Source organism: Hippoglossus hippoglossus, chromosome 6, assembly GCF_009819705.1.
Source record: "Hippoglossus hippoglossus isolate fHipHip1 chromosome 6, fHipHip1.pri, whole genome shotgun sequence".
Lineage (NCBI taxonomy): Eukaryota > Metazoa > Chordata > Actinopteri > Pleuronectiformes > Pleuronectidae > Hippoglossus > Hippoglossus hippoglossus.
Window position 1 is genome coordinate 28,465,000 of NC_047156.1, and position 18,465 is coordinate 28,483,464.

The following is an 18,465-nucleotide window of genomic DNA, read 5'->3' on the forward strand; positions in this document are numbered from 1 at the left end:
AATTTTTGCTCTTCTGAACTTCTCCTTTCCAGCTGTTCCTTGATCATTTCTCCCTTTTGGTAAAGCAATAATGATGTGGCATATAAATGCTGCTGTCAGCCTGCTGCCAATAGACCTTCCAAAAAATAATATAATCTTTGCTAGTCTAAATAGTCATTTAAAATTTAATACGGATGATTCCATTTTATATGCTACTGCTAATGTACACTCTGTTTCTGATGCATTTTAAATGCTGACGAAAGTAAATAAATAAATTTGGATTAAAATGCTTTATTAAAACACAGGACCAACCTGAATCCCATTTTTGTAGTTATGGTAAATGGTCTGTATTCATATAGAGCTTTTCTATTCTTAATGACCACGCAAAGCACGTTTTTGCCATTCACACAGAGCACATCTATGGACAGCACTTTTTTTCAGAGGGGCGATCTGGGGTTCAGTTTCTTGCTCAAAAACACCCTTAGCATGCAGATGGGGAAGAGTGGGATCGAAACTCCGACCTTCTGGTTAGAGGTCGACCGCTCTACCCCTTCAGACACAGCCACCCAGTTCTGGCCTTTGTCACATTTTACTCACAGAGTACACTACGAGACACTACGAGACACTACGAGACACTACAAAAGGACAGTGTGGGTCTTACCCCCAAATTATGCTTTATATCACCTTTGTTTTCACCTACAGGTATTATGAGTGTCTATGACCTCTCAGAGGTTGTGCTTTTGGTCTCTATATTTTCTAAAGGCTGGGTTGGCAAGTATCACATTCTGAGAAGCAATTAAAAGGGTTGAAAAGGGATAGTCCTCTCAGTTATTTCAACCTGACATCAGGTACCTTACTGTCCCCTGCTGCTGTTTCCTCTTTTCTCCCGCCTGCCCTGCACCCACTGAGCTTCAGTTACAGTATGATTAACAGATATGCAAACAACTCCAAACACAGACACGCCCTGTGGTTTTTGTAATCTGTATGTATCTAAATGTTAGCTGTGCATATTTGTTTCTGGAGCTGAGATGCTTCGGCAATACAGGAAAGAGAAAGGGAATGTTATAAATTTAGTTCAAGGAAATGATATAGTCCACTGAACTCAGGAGGTCAATGAACATCTGGTGTAAGTACAGTGTCTTTTCTTTTAAAAAATGAAATAGACGTTACGGGGGGATATTCCTGTATTATAAACCACAATGAAAACAGTTAAAACAACCATAAATAATTTGAGTGAAAAAACAGGCTAACAAGATCAAATATCACTTATGGCTCTTTCCTGCTGTACTGCATTCTACGGACTGAATCTACCCACAACTGTAAATCTATCATCTGAAGAGCTCAGGCTTTGCTGATACTACAAAATGTATGCAAGACAGGAGGGAAGTCACTGTTATATTCAAACCACAGCTAAAGGAAACTCTGCAGAGCAGACAATATTTTATAATGACTTCAGTGTGACTCTTTGCCTTCATGTTATTAGCAGTTTTCATGTCCAGAGAATTGAATCTGGACTTTCTCCGCAGTTTGACTTACACACATGCACGACATAGCGGGAGGTTCTCTGCTCAGACTTGTTCACAACACTAACAAACCCTCCAAAGGATTCAGGTGAGGGAAGGTGCAGCAGGCAGAGGCAGGATGTAAGGTATTATACTCACTGCGGAGATCAGGTGATTCTATTTACAGCGCATCGTCATCGATGTTGGCTCTTATCACCACAAACTCTCTTGACATTTTTGTCTGTGTCTGCTATGTGTATGGCTCTGCTCCTTAATCCGCAGATATTTGTTTACTTTATTTATTTATTTTTTGCCACTCGCTCATGGTGAATCCAGCTGTGGATCCCCTCCTGTGTTCTCACATTGGATTCTGCAGACATTCTAAGGACTCTAGAGGCTCACACATTTGCATTCATGCATATACCGCCTCTGGAGAAACTGAGAAGGATCTCAAGAGTTCAGTGCATGTCTGCAATCAGCTAATACATACTAGCCATTACACCCTCAGTTTCAAATATGACTCATGTCAGCTAGGATTATTAGCTATTGTTTAAACTATATAACATTATTTTATTTCAAGATTATTAGATTGGCATCAGGACTAATGTAGTAGCCAGCCAATGGGCGAAAGTCACCGCCCTCAGAGAAAATTGTCCACAAAAACCCAAACGTGGTGGTCTATTCCAGACATGTCAAACTCAAGGCCTGCGGGCCACTTCCGGCCCGTGGTACAATTATATCCATTCAAGTTCACCGTGTCTCTCAGGCTTATCTCTCTCTCTTCTCCTTCTGTCTTTCTCTCTCCATCTCGCTCCGGCCAGAGAGCCAGGAGGAGTGCGCGGGCTCCACTGACCAAGCCACGGTGCACAATGCCCGGCTAGACGCACACAGAGTGAGCGACCCTCCTCACCTGTCGAGTATTTGGTGTTATTAAATTATTTTTTCAGCGTTCCAGAGATCCCTGTGCCTGGCAGCCAAGAAAAGATGCCAAACATCTGGCTCTGGCACATACACCACTGGTCTATTCCTTCACACACTGATCTTATTTATTGCATTTTTTTCAATAAGCAGGTCTGGTTTAAAACAGAACATTATTTTTGTTACACACAAAGCAGGATAACTAAACAGCATAACCAAAACTGTAATGGATAAAATGTACGAGGTGGATCAATAGTTGATCATATACGGTATCTTACTGCAGGATCCATCACATCAGATTTCATTTTTACTGTAAAATTTGATTTGTGGAATTAGTTTGTATAACTGGTCAATGGAAAAAAATACAAGACATTTTACAATATGATTGGTGAGGTTGAGGCACATCTACATGTTCCTCTTAGACATCTTAGACATGTAAAAAGTACAATGTTATTCAAGATAGATGGCCTGTGGAAACCAAATATGGTTAAAACCATATTCATGAGGACCTTTTCAGGGTGCTTGCACCATTGTAAAAGTCATATTAAATGCTTTTTAAGACCTTTTTAAGACCCTAATGAATGTTATTCAAGACCCAAAATCTGTCGAAACATTTTCTTTAAGAGGGAAGAGAATTTATGTTAACATATTAATGAGCTCAATAAGATATCAGTATAATAACATTGAGTGAGGTTATTTATGCTTTTGTTTTGAAGGTACTGAGCACCAGGTGATATATTCTATATGTTTAAGCGGGCAAAGGCAGCCAGGCACCGGAAAGGGTTCATGTCTTTTTACCAGGGCAAGAGAGACAGCAGACGCTTTTGCATTTAGTTTGTTTATTTGCTAAAATATTTAAAATAAACCACACAAAACGTTACGCCAGACTGGACAATGGAATTATTCCCTGCATAAGATTCACTCCTCAGGTGCCCCAGTGGCTTTTTGATTTTGAGTTTTTATGCTTTTGCTTTTTCTAATCAGCTGGAGGACAGTCACCATTATAGTAACATTGTAACACTTCCTGACAGAGTGCTCAAAATATGAGGACATTAGAAGAAATGTTAAAATAAATTTACTTTATACATACACACACACATTATATAAACATACACACACACATGTCTATGTTCTTTTTGTTATATTCTTTTTAATATCGTTGTTACTTTTATTATAAATCTGTTTGTTTATTTGTTTTTTTGCTGTACAACATTATGGTAATGTATGCCAATAAAGCTTCAGTGCTCTCTCTCACACACACAGTGCAATTGGACACGTGTATAAACTCAGTCTGGGTAAAAACAACGCATTTTATAATCTTAGTAAATGTATGTAGAGCTGGAGAAGATGGCTGAGCGCTCTGTTTGGTTTGATGTAGTTTACTCAGCTAAGTTGACTTAGTGAAGCTGTGCATGGCTCCCTGGTGTCTGCACCTGACTTGGTAATGTGTGCCTTCTCCCCCTGCCGTGGAGCTGTGATCTCTGCAATCTCCGGGATTTTGTCGCGCTGTGGCGTGCTCTGCGCACATGAATAATTAATATTCAGCGTAGAAGAAATTACACTGGCAGTGTCTCCGGTAGGACACTGCGTGACAATATTCCCATCAGCCTTAAAGGCACCGTCTGCAAATGTAATACGTTGCAACCAATTTATGGTAGATTTAAGACTATTTAAGACCTTCATTTCACTGACTGGCTGCTTCACGTGAACGCGTTCATGCAGAACACTGCTGTTGGAGTTAGTTATGATTGTTAAGGTTAGGATTAAGGCTAAGAAATGCATTGTGTTGGTTAGTGTCCCTACAACTATAGAAAGACAAATGTTTGTGTATTTACCAGTGAGCAGGGTTGAGAGCGACAGCCCTGGGCTGGTCTAAGTCCATCCAAAACAGAACCTTTCTGGATGTGCCATCGAGGTTGGCCACTTCAATCCGATTGGTCTCTGAGTCTGTCCAGTAGAGCTTTCGCCCCAGCCAGTCACAGGCCAGCCCATCAGGACTGTCCAGTCCAGACACTACCACTGTCTGACCAGTTCCCAGTGCCTCTTTAAGGGCTGCAACCACAAATCATACAGTGTGAAATGATGATAATAAGGAAGGTGCATTACATTACATTTGTTCCTTACTATTCAAGTAGAATAAACAGACAGAAAACAACGTATAGTCTTACAGTTTGATGACTTATTCCAGTGGGTCTGTTTGATCGCCTCCTCACTAACATCAGTCCAAAATATAAGGCCCTCAGCATACAGGAAGTCCACTGCTGCTGCATCCTCCAGGTCACTAACAACAATGGCCGACTCACCCCGCACACCCTCTGCATCTACTAATCGTACGTCACGTCGGTTGGCAAAGAGGAGGAGTGGTGAGCCTGGAAAGCAGAAGATATTCTAAGTAACATTCAAAACATTACATTCAATTAGGGCTGGGCGATATGGGAAAACATCTTATCATGATAATTTTTTGGATATATATCGCAATATAAATCACCAGAAAACAACTTTTTTGCACATCTGTTTTTATGTATAGTGTTCTTCTTATGTCAAACGTTTTTTTGATATTGCACAAAACAGATTTGACTTGCTTGTACAATCATCCTGTGCTTCTCTGTGTGTGTGTGTGTCCCCGCTCGTCTCTGCCCATCTTCACACATGAACTGATAATCACATGTATTTAATTATTAATCGATGATGTCGGTCCATGACTGTGTTCCAGTCACCTTAACTCTGATGTCCTGTCTGTGCGCGTCAAGTTACGTCTCGTGTAGCAGGTTTAAACGTGTGTCTCATAAACTCTAGAGAGAATCAAACAAACATAGTAAACATCAGTCCTGTTTGTGTCCTAATAACTTGTGATCAGTGCTGGTGTTTATTGTTAAAGTGAGCACAGGTCAGAGGGGGAGTGAGACTCCGACACAGGACGACCGGACTTTTAATGAGCGTCTGTCTGATCCTTGCGCAGCACTGGTTATAATTATTCAGCGGTGGAAACCCGCTGAAACTATGAATGTAGCTGACAACATGATTATGTTCAGTCACTGCATCAATGCAGAGTCATCCTCCTCTCTGCAGGAGCCCAAACATTGACACATGTGCTGCTGCTGTTCCGCCACTCTGTGCTGTGTGCCTCAACCTAACTTGATTTGGGTGTAACTCTATTCCAGCCACATGATTGGTTTGGCGTGGCTCTATGCTCATTATCATTGGCTGTTCGTGTGGTCAGTCAAAACATGGACGGGATGAGTTATATCGACGTGTCTTAAGTTTTTATTGAGGAAAAGTTATATCGCGATAATTATCGATATCGTTTTATCGCTCAGCCCTACGTTCAATACTTTTTTTTACAAACACCAAGCTCATCATATCAATCATATCACTGTGTTGCTTAAAATAGGAATCTCACTTATGATACTTCTTATGTGTTCTTATTGGTTAACAGAGAGAAGGGTTAAACCCATCTGCAGCCAGCTGACTGCTGGCCAAGTGCAGAAGGATAGCCCAGTTTCAACCAAAAGTACCTTTTAGTAGAACTTTTAGTCCCATGGGTGTGCATGCCAGCTGAGAACTGTTGTCATAGCGATGCTTACAGTGATATCTACAGTGTTGAATTCTGCCTGTCTGACAAGGATGGTAAAAACGTAATGGATATTTTGACAGGCCACGAATGCGGTGAGAGAGAGACAACGTGAGAACGCACAACAGCAGAGCAAAGAGCACTGCACACAGCTAGCTCTACAATGAAGCAACCAAGCAAAACACTAAATTACAATCCTACAGAGGTAGGGGGGCGGTACATGGTGTTATAGGAATAACTGGTGTGATATTGAACAGCTATATGGATTGTGCAATAACATTATCACCGTGATCAATAGCCTACTAAAAAGCATTTTATTTTCTTCAAATGTAAATTTGTGGTCTGAATATTTGTCTTTACACAGTAAATATTGTGGAAAATTAATAAGTGAACACATATCTAGGGCTGGGCGATAAAGAGATAAATATAATTATCGCGTTATAACTTTTCCTCGATAGAAATATAAGACATGGTCAATACAAAGTCGATAGAACTTATTCCATCCATGTTTTGACAACACGAACAGCCAATAATAATGAGAATAGCTCTGCGCTGAACCAATCATGTGGCTGGAATAGAGTTACAGCCACGTCAGGTTAGGTTGACGCATAGAGCACAGAGTGTGGAAGCAGCAGCCGGCAGCAGCACATGTGTTAATGTTTGGGCTCCAGCATAGAGGTGGACGACTCTGCATCGATGCAGTGACTGAACATAATCGATTCATGTTTTCCACTACGTTCATTGTTTTAGCGAGTTTCCACCGCTGAATTATTATAACCACTGCTGCTTAAGGACCAGGACAGACGCACATTAAAGGTCCGGTCGTCCTGTGTCGGCTTCTGCTTCCTCTTCACCCCCACACTGATCTGCACACACTTTACACTTTACCAATAAACACCAGCACTGATCACAAGTTATTAGGAACAATCAAGACTCATGATCCCACATCATCGCTTAATAGTTAAATACATTAGGTTATCAGTCAGTTTGTGAAAATGGAAAGAAACGAGCAGACACACACACATACATACACACTCTCACACTCCTGCAGTGCTTTAACTTCATTGTTGCAGAAGAAGCGACGCCCTGTTTATCTAGGAACATGAATATGAATTCAGCAAGTTTTGATCAGTTCTAAGTAAGTGATTAGAAAACATCAGAGGAGCAGAGTCACTGTGCATCGTAATGTATCTCAGTGCAGTGGAGATGATTTGATTTATATTGCGATATACGTATATCGATATTGACTGGTATGAAAGAAATGATCATGATAAGATTTTTTTCAATATTGCCCAGCCCTACTATCTAACATGTATCAGCCTGTCAGCCGCTGGCTTCATGCAAGGTGTATGGTAAAAAGGGAGCAGCCCAAATCATCAATTAAAGCTGCAAAAGTAGACACTTAAACTGAAAGAGCTGAGTGTTGGAACCAGATGGGGACAACAAGGCGACCACAGGAAAGGAAACTCTTGTTTCCCAAAATTGTCTCAGGTTTAAATCATCCTACTTCAGTATAAATCAATTGCGCGAGACAAAACTGGACCCCAGTGGCAGGCTTTTCAGTTTTTTTTAAACATAACAGACTCAACTCAAATACGGTTAATATAAGCTGCACTGAGTTTGACCCTGTCCCTCACACACATGGGTATTGCAGCCAACTAGTAGACAGCCCAGCCAACGTGACAGATCCCAGCCAGGCAAGTTGCGTATTTTAATGTATAATAATTATTCCTGGTTCGATCCAGGAAGGTATGTGCAATAATTGGCCTCTCACTCCTTTGTGTGGTATTGATGTGACTTCACTGTGTAAAGTGGGATATGTTAATGCAGTCTGCAGTGATTTGCTTCTGTGTTTGACATCTCTTATGGTGACATGTATTTAGTGTGGGCAGTTCAGGTGCTCCTCAGTGGAAACGGTTCTCCTGCCTAATTCACTCCCAGGACACTGATTATGTGATTATTTATTTATATAATTAAGATTGTCATTTTATCAATTATCCTCTGTACTGAAGTGTTCATTCTGAGGTCTGACATTTTTGTTTCTGGTAGCGTATTTGGCCACCTACCCTCAATTAATGAATTATATGAATTAATCATATAATATTAATTATATGAAAACTCAAAGAAACAGGTACGGAGCAAAATAAACAACAGAAAATCTGAAAGGAAACAGAAACATTGAAACTGGCAGACCACCCATTGAGGGCTCACCTCTTGCCCCTGAAACACTCTAGTGAGGATTAGTGTTGACAAACCTCCCTGGGCCAGCTGGAGTGTCCTGGTAACTGAGAGGACAAAGACGTACACTCTCACATATGTGTTGTGCTGGAAATTAATATGCCTGTTTATTTCCAATCTGGTTCACCAAATATGTCCAGAATAAATGGGACAGGAGGCTGACGGCTCAAAAAATAGACAATTTATTGACATTCTGTATATGACATAAATATAGGAATGCACCTATAGATTTTCTTTTTATCGATAAATCTAACGATTTTTTTTTGATTAATTGATTAATCTAACGATTATTTTTTATTACTCGATTAATATAATAATGCATTTATCAAAAATACAATTTTAAAAACTTGTGTCATTTATATTTATTTAATAATCTTCTGTTAAATACAAACAAATCTGACAAAAACACTACACTAAACACTAAAAACAAGTATGCACTACAGGGCATTTTTCTACAACAGAAAATAGCCCAGTCTGAAGTGGTTTTACAGTCCCATATCTCTCCAAAATAAAATTTGTAGAAGAGCTTGTTTCATTAAAGTAAAAGGAGGATATCAATCTACATTAAGCTTTCCAACAACAAAATAAACCAAAGTAACTTTCTGGAGGAATATCAACACTGTGTAAATTCAAGTTTAGCAGTATATCAAAAAAAAAAAACAATCTTGAAGTAGCCTAGTAGTTGTATCAATGTCTGTATGAAGTCAAAAACTGATAAAGTATTATATAAAGATAAGTATAAATGTTTATTATTAATTTTCACACTGAACTGAAGTGTATTCTAGCAATAAAATAAATAGTATTTTCTCATTTCAAGTAAAATAAGGTCAGTAGAAATAAAGGGCTTTTGAAAAAGGAATCTTAAAATAAAGTGCTTAATTTTAGAAAAAAATTATTAAAAGATTTCCCCATTTCCTAAAATATCTAAACAAACATTAACAATTAAACAGCTTTAACTTTTCACTTTGCTCCCACTTTCTCTTGTTCAGTGAGAGAAGTAAACTACCGTGTGCTGCCAGGATTTAATTCATTTTAGTTTTAGTTAGATTTAGTTCCGTGAGTCTACGTATTTACGTAATCGATGACGTCGATGCTTTGCCCCAGCCCTACATGAAAATAATAATAAATAACAGGTCATTGTGTATTCAGACCACAATCCCCTTGTGTTTCTGTCAGTTTAAGCTAGGCAATAGCAAGTTTAAGAAAGTGCAAGGGATGAGGCTCTGACGAATCCCTTGATGTAAATAGCAAATATACACAGGAAAGATTTAAAGGGTGCTACTACTCTTAGGACCATTAAACCCACACAGAAAAGGAAAGCTAAAATCCCATGGGGCAAATAATCACTGCACACATTAAGAATCACAACTCATATGCATTTGCACAAGTGGATCACCACAACGATATTATGCAGTGCTGTGTTTCCAATTCTGCACTGCTCCAGCTCAGATAACTCTGTGTACCTTTCTTTACCCTTCCCTCTCTCTCGTCTGTGTTTGATAATATTTATTTAGACTAGAAATCAGAGATCCGGCAATTTTTTTTTCATTTCAATTATGGGACTTTCTCTCGATACAGCTTTCACTGAACGTGTAACTGTATTCCATGTATAATTTTTTTGTGGTATTTCATGTTGAGACTACAAAATAAAACAATTTTTTTTACAATTTGAGTCCGGTGCGGAGCCGTCTTTAGATTTTCGTTTAATCACTCCTGGCTTCTTAAATGGTGTTTTTCAGTTTCTGTGATTTATGTGTGTGCACATGGCACTGCAGTCCCATGCCCTTTTATAGGCATTGGCGAGGCGTTTGCCTATGCTAGTTAGGAAAAACTGACATGGGCTTTTAACTTACAATCACATGGCAAACATCAATATAAGAACACAGATGCAAAGAACTCTGCAGTTTTAGAACATGAGGTTTTCTTAGAAAGACTTGTTAAGAACACATATAAGATTTAAAATATTGGTGAATGAGGCCCAACAATCGGAGCAATAATAGGGTCGACTTCTTGTTTGTTAGCGTTCCATCGCACGTCACGCCATCGCTGTTTAATGTAAAGGCTTAAGTGTAACAACATGGCATCACCAACATCTCAAGGTTTCCCTGACCGTTTTTGAGGTGGATCAAATGAAAAAGCTAGGCATTGCATGTCAAAGTATAATACATGGTACTTCCTGTCCCAGCTAGGGGGCGGTGTGACTATTATTGCATATTGGCATAAAGATATGTTCAGGTCAGGACCCTTATTACACACGTGAAGTTTGACAGTGATTGGAGCAAAAGTTATAGCTACTTGAAGGTTCATTACGAGACATGGAGATTTGCCTGTCCCTGACGAAAACTCACAAGTTTCATTGTATGGCATCAGCAACTCCTTTAAGCTCTCGTCATTGACCACGACTAAAGGGTCTTAGGTTCAACAGGATGTGGTCAACCTGCTAGGAAGAGTACATCACAGTATAAAACATGTCATTTATTGTTGCCATTAGGGGGCGCTATGACTACGACTAAATGTTGGCATGTAGATTGTGGTCAGGCTTGTAAAGTTTGGTGCAGATTGGATAACGTACACTGATGTTAAAACAAGTTCCTGTTTCCCGGCAAAACATTGAAATTCTACGAGGCCCTTTAATCTAAATAAAATGTTAATATGGGAAAAAACTGTGACAGTCAATACTGCACATGAAGACAGTCCTATAAAAAACGACATGTCATGTCATGACCACATTCTGCATATTTTAAACAAGGTTAACAATGTGTATCATAGAATTATCAATCAATCATCAATTAATGTGTTTATTTGTATAGCCCATATTCACAAATCACAATTTGTGTCATGATTCTGGACTTATCTGTGTTTCCTTGTTTCACTGTGTTTCACTCTGTGTTCCACTCTGTGTTCCACTCTGTGTTCCACTCTGTGTTTAGATTTGTGTTCCACTGTGTTTCCTGTTTTATTTTGAAAGTCTGATCTCCCTAGTGTTTCTGTTCAATTTACTTCCTGCCTTGATTTGTTTCACCTGTTTGTCCCATGCCACCTGTCTCTAGTTTGTCATCAGTTCAGTTTGTATTTAGGTCAAGTCCTCAGTTCTGTCTTTGTTGAGTCATCTGTTAAGTCATGGTCTTAGTCTCTGTCAGTTTTGTCTCCAGTATCTCCTGCCTTGTTTTCTTGTCATGGACAGTTTGAGTTTTGCCTTTTGTTTCTTCCTGGGCCTGCTCCTTGTTTTGAACTATTTGGAGTAAATTCTGTTATTTGAATTGGATCTACCTCCTGCCTCGCTCCTACATTTTGGGTCCATCTGCTCTCTTCACAAACCTTGACAAGACATTTTTCTCCTTCTAAAAACAAGAAAAGTGAGTTGAGAACAGTGTGGAAAAGAGTACCAGTAAGCGGCTTACTAGTGCACGAGATGTGTTAATGCTTCCTTGTGTAACTTATATAATCATTGCTATTCAGATCAGAAATTTTAAATGATTTATTCGAGAACATAATGGCCAAAAACACCACCTCTTTACTGATAATATTTCTTTCATGTTCACTGTGGTGCATTCAGAGTAAAGAGGGAGAGAGAGAAGGAGAGAATGAGGATGCTGTCAGGGCAGGGCAGGGAGAGCGGGTGACATGGAGGTGAGTGAGAAAAGGTTCATGTTGATTATTATAAGGACATCATACCAGTCTAATCCGAATGTACAGACTTGGCCTACATGTATTTGTATCTCAATATTTTTTGTAGTCAGTAGTTTGCTAATAACAGACGATACACAATTATATCTCCCAGTGAAGCCCAACAACCCTACAAACCTGTCCCATTTAGTTAACTGTCTCTACGATATTAAAGACTGGATGTCAAATAATTTACTTCAATTGAACTCTGACAAAACTGAAATTCTCATTATTGGCCCACATCACTTGCATTCGGTTCACATTAGGTTATAACCACTCATGAGCCTGTGCGCAGCCTGAGGTCCTCAGGCAGAAACCTGCTAGTTGTTACAAATATACGTTTCTTATTTTTGCAACAATCCAAAACAAAGACAAACAATGTCCAGAATATTCTCCAGAATATCCTCAAAGGTACTGCATGCTCAAAACATATGCTGAAAGCATAAATGGCAAACTCAAGCCCAACAAGAAACAACAGATGGGAATATTGACAATGTTACTCTGCCTGCAAGCTGTAGCTGTAGTTGAAAGTTTGTTGCTTGTGGAGTTGTCCATGCGTCTCCGTTGCAAACTAACCAGCTTGGTCTGCCTTTGGCGAGGGGGAGTAGGGCTCTTTGCATCAGCTGTATGCTTGGCCAGCAAATGGTATCTAAGACTTGTCGTACTCCAGTGGTAACTCATTTCACATCGACAGTAAATGCATATAACTTTGTTCTTGTCGAGAGAACCATGTGGCTTGGCTTTGAAGCTGAACTTGCCATTCAAAAGACCATTATCTTTATTCATTTGAGGCTTGTTTCTGCTTGCCATCCACAACTTTACTGCTCCATCGCTTCCTGATTTCACAAACGTATTGATTATCACAGAACGTGCGCACGTTAATCACCCCTCAAAAAAATGTGTGGCGTTAAAAGGAATATGCGTTAACTCATTATTATAGTGTTAACAACTGGATTCACTCAATTCCTTGCTCTGTTCACACATCTACTTCTCTGGGCTTTCTATGGACTTTATACTAGGGGGACAAGCGAAGAATGTCTGCAAAAATTGCACAGGCTCTGCATTTACACATGCACCTCCTCTGGAGAAAATACGGAGGATCTATGGAGGTCAGTGCATCAGCAGCTTTAGAGTTTAGCCCAAATTAAATGTTATTAATGATGCACACAGTCATCAGCTAAACCAACATTTTTACAATGAAACACCAAAATATTGGATTGGTAAGCAACTAGCAGATGGGAAAGTAGAAGAGTTTGAGGCTAGAAGGGAAATCTGAAGGCCTGAAGGAAAGGACAAGAGATGTGGTGACACACATGCACCGTTCTGTTAAGATGGGCTCTGATAAGGCGTAAAGCAAGAACGCCTGTTTGCTTTCTTCAAGAAGAACAAAACACATGAACAGAGAAATCCTCCCCTTTCCCATTTCTGTGTCCCCCATCCGTTCTTATCCTTTCCCTCACTTCTCTCTGCAGTTTGTCCTTCATTCCAGTCTTTCTCCCCTCTATCCTCTCTTTTTCCTCTCTTGAGGACAACTGCTCTAATCCCTGAGCCACAGCCACCCCTTCTGGTGACTGTAGGAACATACCTTTTCGGACTGGGAGAGGAAATGCAAAGGCCAGGATCTTGAAAACTGTGTGACTCTACCACCGCACATCTCCCAGTTTTCCCTTGAAGTTTTTCACATAGGGGGAATTTGGGTAATCTGGGACATTGAGTAATGTTCCAACAATCTAGTCAACAGCACTTTTACTATAAGTTAGCATGGATATCATGTGACTGGAATCACATGACTTCATGGGGGTCACAGAAAGGGTGGGGCATATGTCAATCAGAAACCCCTCCCCTTGGAATTGGATGACAAGGTCAATGACATAGGTTATAGGTAGGTTTGACAAGATTAATGTTAAAGGTATACATTTTTCATAAATAAGAGAATGTTTGTAATTGTTATCAAATTAGTTTATTTAGTTTAGTTATTAGTATAATAATTAGTTTGTGATATTTGAGTCATTGAAAATGTGTTTGAGTTTTTTTTTTCCAAACATTTTTGCTTTGGGACACAGTTAAAGACCATGTAAAGCAAAGTAAGTTATTTGTCTATTAACATGCTATACATATCAGTAATTGATTATTGAAAACGTGAAAAGAATGGGAACTATGTACTGAAATGTGAAGTTTGACCGATTCCTGAGTTTTCGGAGATTCTGAGAAGGGGACTGCACAACGTCATCATAAATTTATTGGTTGACATACATGACGAAGCGCGGCCCTCCTCAGCATAGCAAGCCCCCCAAACTAGAGCACCGTAACATCAATGGTTCTCTTTCTGCTTTATGTAGCGGTTGTCGGCTGTTCACACAGGCAGCTAATTTTTAATTGCTTTACACGGCCTTTAAGTTCTCTAAATGGGGGAAATATGCATTTAGGGAGTTATGTAGCATATGGTCTGCAGTTGTTGAACAGGGGTTAATGGTTAATACAGCCTGTGCCTGTCAGATGAATAATCTTTTATTGCTATTTTTGCTTTTTGTTTATCCTTAATTCTGTTGTCATTTAACCTTGTTGCGTTTTCACTTCTTTGACGGCTTCTGCACGTTCCCTTGTTTTTTCTGTTGTTAATTTATAAGCATTATATCCATTAAACATAACTTCTGTTAGCAAACTTTCTACAAATGTTTAATAAGAACGTCCTGGTCCGACTTCTTCTACGTTTTTTTTTTTTTAATGGACTGAATTTATGCAGAGCTTTTCTAGTCATGACCACTCAAAACTTTACAGTATAGTTTGTCAAATGATGTCACAATCATAATATAATGATTTGGTCAGCCCACTCTTTATCAGATGTTGGCTGTGATGCTGTTTGTGAACTTGTGAGGGGGCCAAAGAGAAGAGGTTTAGCCAATTTACATTTTATAACTGTGAACAGAGGTCTCAAAATCCAACTGAAAAAGGCACAAAAACAGTTGTAAAATTTATATTCGGGCACTGTTGATGAGAGTGTATAATTTATGAGAAAACCCAGCTATACACCAAGTGATAGAACAGTATGTCTAAACATACAGTGTATTGACACCACTTTGGTGTTTTTAGTCAGTGAGTGCAAAGTGTGCGTACATGCAGTCGACTTAGTGCCAAACGCAGGAAATCATTTTCGCTTGAGGACCAACAACAGCCAACCATCTTAACTTAAGAAAAATCCCAGTCTTCTTTTCTGTTTCTGTTTAAATCTAAACATCAACTTATTAACATACTTTAATGTTCCTTATGTACAAAATGAGCTACAATGTTTGGTAGTGTGTTTTTATGGTGATATGAGTAATGTGTAAATAAATGTCAGTATTCTTAACAAAAAGAAGAGATATAGGCGAACCTATCTTCTACATGGTGTGTATATGTACAATCAGTCAGAGATTTTGACCACAACCAATCCCATCAAATATTTCATTAGTTTCAAACATGATGTCACACCATGTTAAAGCCCTATGAGACAAATTGTGATTTGTGAATATGGGCTATACAAATACAATTTGATTGATTGATTGATTGAATAAAAAAAAATTGACGTGTCTAAAAACAAAATGTTCAATACATTAATCTTAGTAGCTAATGATACTTTCAGAAGCAGATAAATTGACTGTGTGGGCACAACAATACACTTTTCAGATTAACGTCCACGAAATTTCTATTAAATATATTTTGAGCAAATCAACTTGATAATAAACTGAAACACAATGTCACTAAAGCTGCTTTCAGATATGTACTCTACTCCGCAGATCCACCGAGGAGGTGCATGTGTGAACGCAAATGTCCAAGTGAGACACTCCAACGTTTCCACGCCTGACTTCCGAGTATAAAGTCTTTAGAAATCCCGGAGAAGTCGATGTGAAGACACAGCAGGGGATCCCCCACTAGATACAGTGAAAGCGAGTGGGGGGGTTGATGGGGGCGCTTCTAACACGGGACACACGCAAAAATTAAAAAGAAAACGAACAGAATACAAATATCTCCTGGTGAATAAGTGCTTGTGGTGATAAGAGCTGACGACGGTGTCAGAGTTAATACGTCACTTCCTGTCTCTGTCTGCTGCACCTGGCTGCGCCACCTCTCACCTGAAAACTGTGGAGGATTTGATGCTGTTGTGAATGCGTCTGTGCAGAAAACCTCCCGCTGTGTTGTGCATGATGGAAAGGTAAACTCTGGGTAAACTCCGTAGCCATATGTCCGAATTTTACCCCGAGGTCATGTCTGAAAATGGCTTAAGTGGTACCAGTGCAAAAAAACACACATTATACATATGTTGTAACATGTTGAAGAAAATAATGCTGTCAATTGTTTCAGAATACACAGAGCAAAAAGGGACAAACATTTAAACAATAATCTAAGTAGAAATTTACAAAATCATGAGAAATATCTGATCAAAGAAAAGCTACAAGGACATAAAAGCTGGCCATTCAGTCCCATTTTATGTTCATCACTCACCTCTATGAACGTATATCTGCTGCTGTTCTGAGATTCATCAGTTACAGGATTATACAAATGTAATTTCAGATTGGATGTAAACTTTTTTTATAGTGAATCAGTCATATGTCAGTCTTCACAATTTAATCATGCTGGAAATTGTATTGGTTTATAGTATAATTTCCACCAGCTAATGATTCCAAGGTTAACTGTTTCAGCTTTATTTATTTCACCAGTACACATTGACACACATTAGTACGGTTTGATTGAGGACTTTTGGACCTAAATGTTAGTGAGGACATGATCAGGAAGTAGACACAAAAAGATCCTCTGAATATAAATATGTTGTGGACAATGAGAGATAGTTAGGGCATTTAGACATTTAGAGCTAGAATAAAAAGTGAAAGTGTAACCCTGTCTCTGCCTGTTTAGCTAAACTCACTTTAACCCACGATATTCTTGTTAAAAGTAGTTGTGTGCACCGTCATTCCAACATCTACTGTCAGTAACATTTTATTGTTTGAGGTTTAACTAATTTATAATTTGCAATACTCACTTCTGTCTGTGCAATTCAATTGCTCATATGCAATCCAGCACTTTAGATATTCTGCTCACACTAATGACGCTTAGGTTTAAAGATTCCTGCAGACAATGATCCTGTCTTCAGACATGACAGAATGTCGAAGCTCCGCCTCGTACTGGTGCAGTTTGGGCGAACAAGACCGCAAATCAACCGGCAGAGAAAGAAAGTCTGATAAAGACACTGATCCAGAGGCACAAACTATCTAGTATGTCCATCAGCATTTTCTTTCAGAAATAAACATTCCTTCTTCATTTACTTCTCCACACTGGAGCACAGAGTCTGCCTGACATCCGACACCGAGCAGGAATCGTCTGGAGCTGCCGAGGCCCGAGAAAACAGCCCAGGCTCTTTTCAAACTTGATTTGTGCTCCAGCAAATAAACACACCGCTGAGATTAAGCTACTGTACAAAACGGTTTATCTACAATAGGTTTATTCAGCTGTGAGTCAGACACCAACGTCAAATTTAAAGATATTTACTGCAACTACATAGTTGTTGTTGTACCCTTGGGACATAAAAACTTTCAGAACAAATATCACAGCTAGCTGCACACCTCAGTGTGGAGAGGCGAGCACCAACACACAAATGGAGCACAGCAAGTTAACTACAACGTTCTTATCATGTTCACCCTGGTGGCTCCACAGTCTTTGTTTCCTCAGAATAAAAGTGAACAAAAAGTGAACGTACCTTGAACTGCCGACAGCAGGCAGCTCCTGAGCAGCAGCAGCAGCAGCAGACCGCCCATTTCAGTTCCTCTAAGCTTTAATTCCATAAGTCCCGCTTCATTGTCGGCTGTTTACTCTTAAATGAAGTTGTAAAGAGGTCCACTTTCGGTGTGTCCATGAACACATATGAGTTGGTGTTCTGTTGTACAGCTAACTGTGTATCTGAGTGAGTGAGTGTGTGCACGCGCTTCCCTATCGACTACACTTTTTCACTGTTGAGGCACTCGCACTACTTTATACTTTGGACAGTCGAGCTCGTGCACGGAGAGAAGGGGCAGGCGGACGTGGTATGACGTCATCCAAGACAAGGCGAACAGATATTTTCTAAATTTCACAAATTCCACTTTACTAATAATGTCATACATACCTTTTTATTTTTAAACTGACGTAACGACCATATCTATGTTATTCTTAACCTGGATTTCAAGCAGACCTCCTACTAAAATCAGTAAAACTCAACTAAATTCCCCGAAGGACAATTGTTTTTTTAGCAAGACATGAACAATAAAAACAAGACAAAACAAAGAGGAGAGATAGGCACAGATGTTGCAGATTTGGGAGAGCAATAGTTGTCCCGCGTTGACCTTACAAATGTTGAATAAATATAATACTGTAGAACAGGGGTCTTCAATGTTTTTCAGGCCAAGGACCCCCAAACTGATGGAGAGATGGAGCAGGGACCCCCTACTATATATATTGTATAAAATAGTGTTTTATATTAAACTGGGCCTAGTGCCATGTATAAACATAGCTACCCTGTTATTGTGCATTCAATACTAAGCTATTCAAATAATACACAGGTTCATATATTCATGTTTTTATTAT

At 39.3% G+C, this 18,465-nt stretch overlaps 1 protein-coding gene across 2 annotated transcripts in view; it reads right to left on the reverse strand.

The window, feature by feature from the left end:
• lrp5 (low density lipoprotein receptor-related protein 5) overlaps nucleotides 1-17,832 on the reverse strand; it is a 60,701-nt gene extending 42,869 nt beyond the window's left edge. For both annotated transcript variants that reach the window (XM_034587318.1, XM_034587317.1), the window contains exons 1-3: nucleotides 17,603-17,832; nucleotides 4,568-4,768; nucleotides 4,235-4,451 (exon numbers count right to left, since the gene is read on the reverse strand). In XM_034587318.1, the coding sequence (XP_034443209.1) occupies nucleotides 4,235-4,451; nucleotides 4,568-4,768; nucleotides 17,603-17,687 (503 nt within the window). In that variant the 5' untranslated portion in view covers nucleotides 17,688-17,832. The remainder of the gene's footprint in view (nucleotides 1-4,234; nucleotides 4,452-4,567; nucleotides 4,769-17,602) is intronic.
• Between the last annotated feature and the right edge of the window lie 633 nt (nucleotides 17,833-18,465).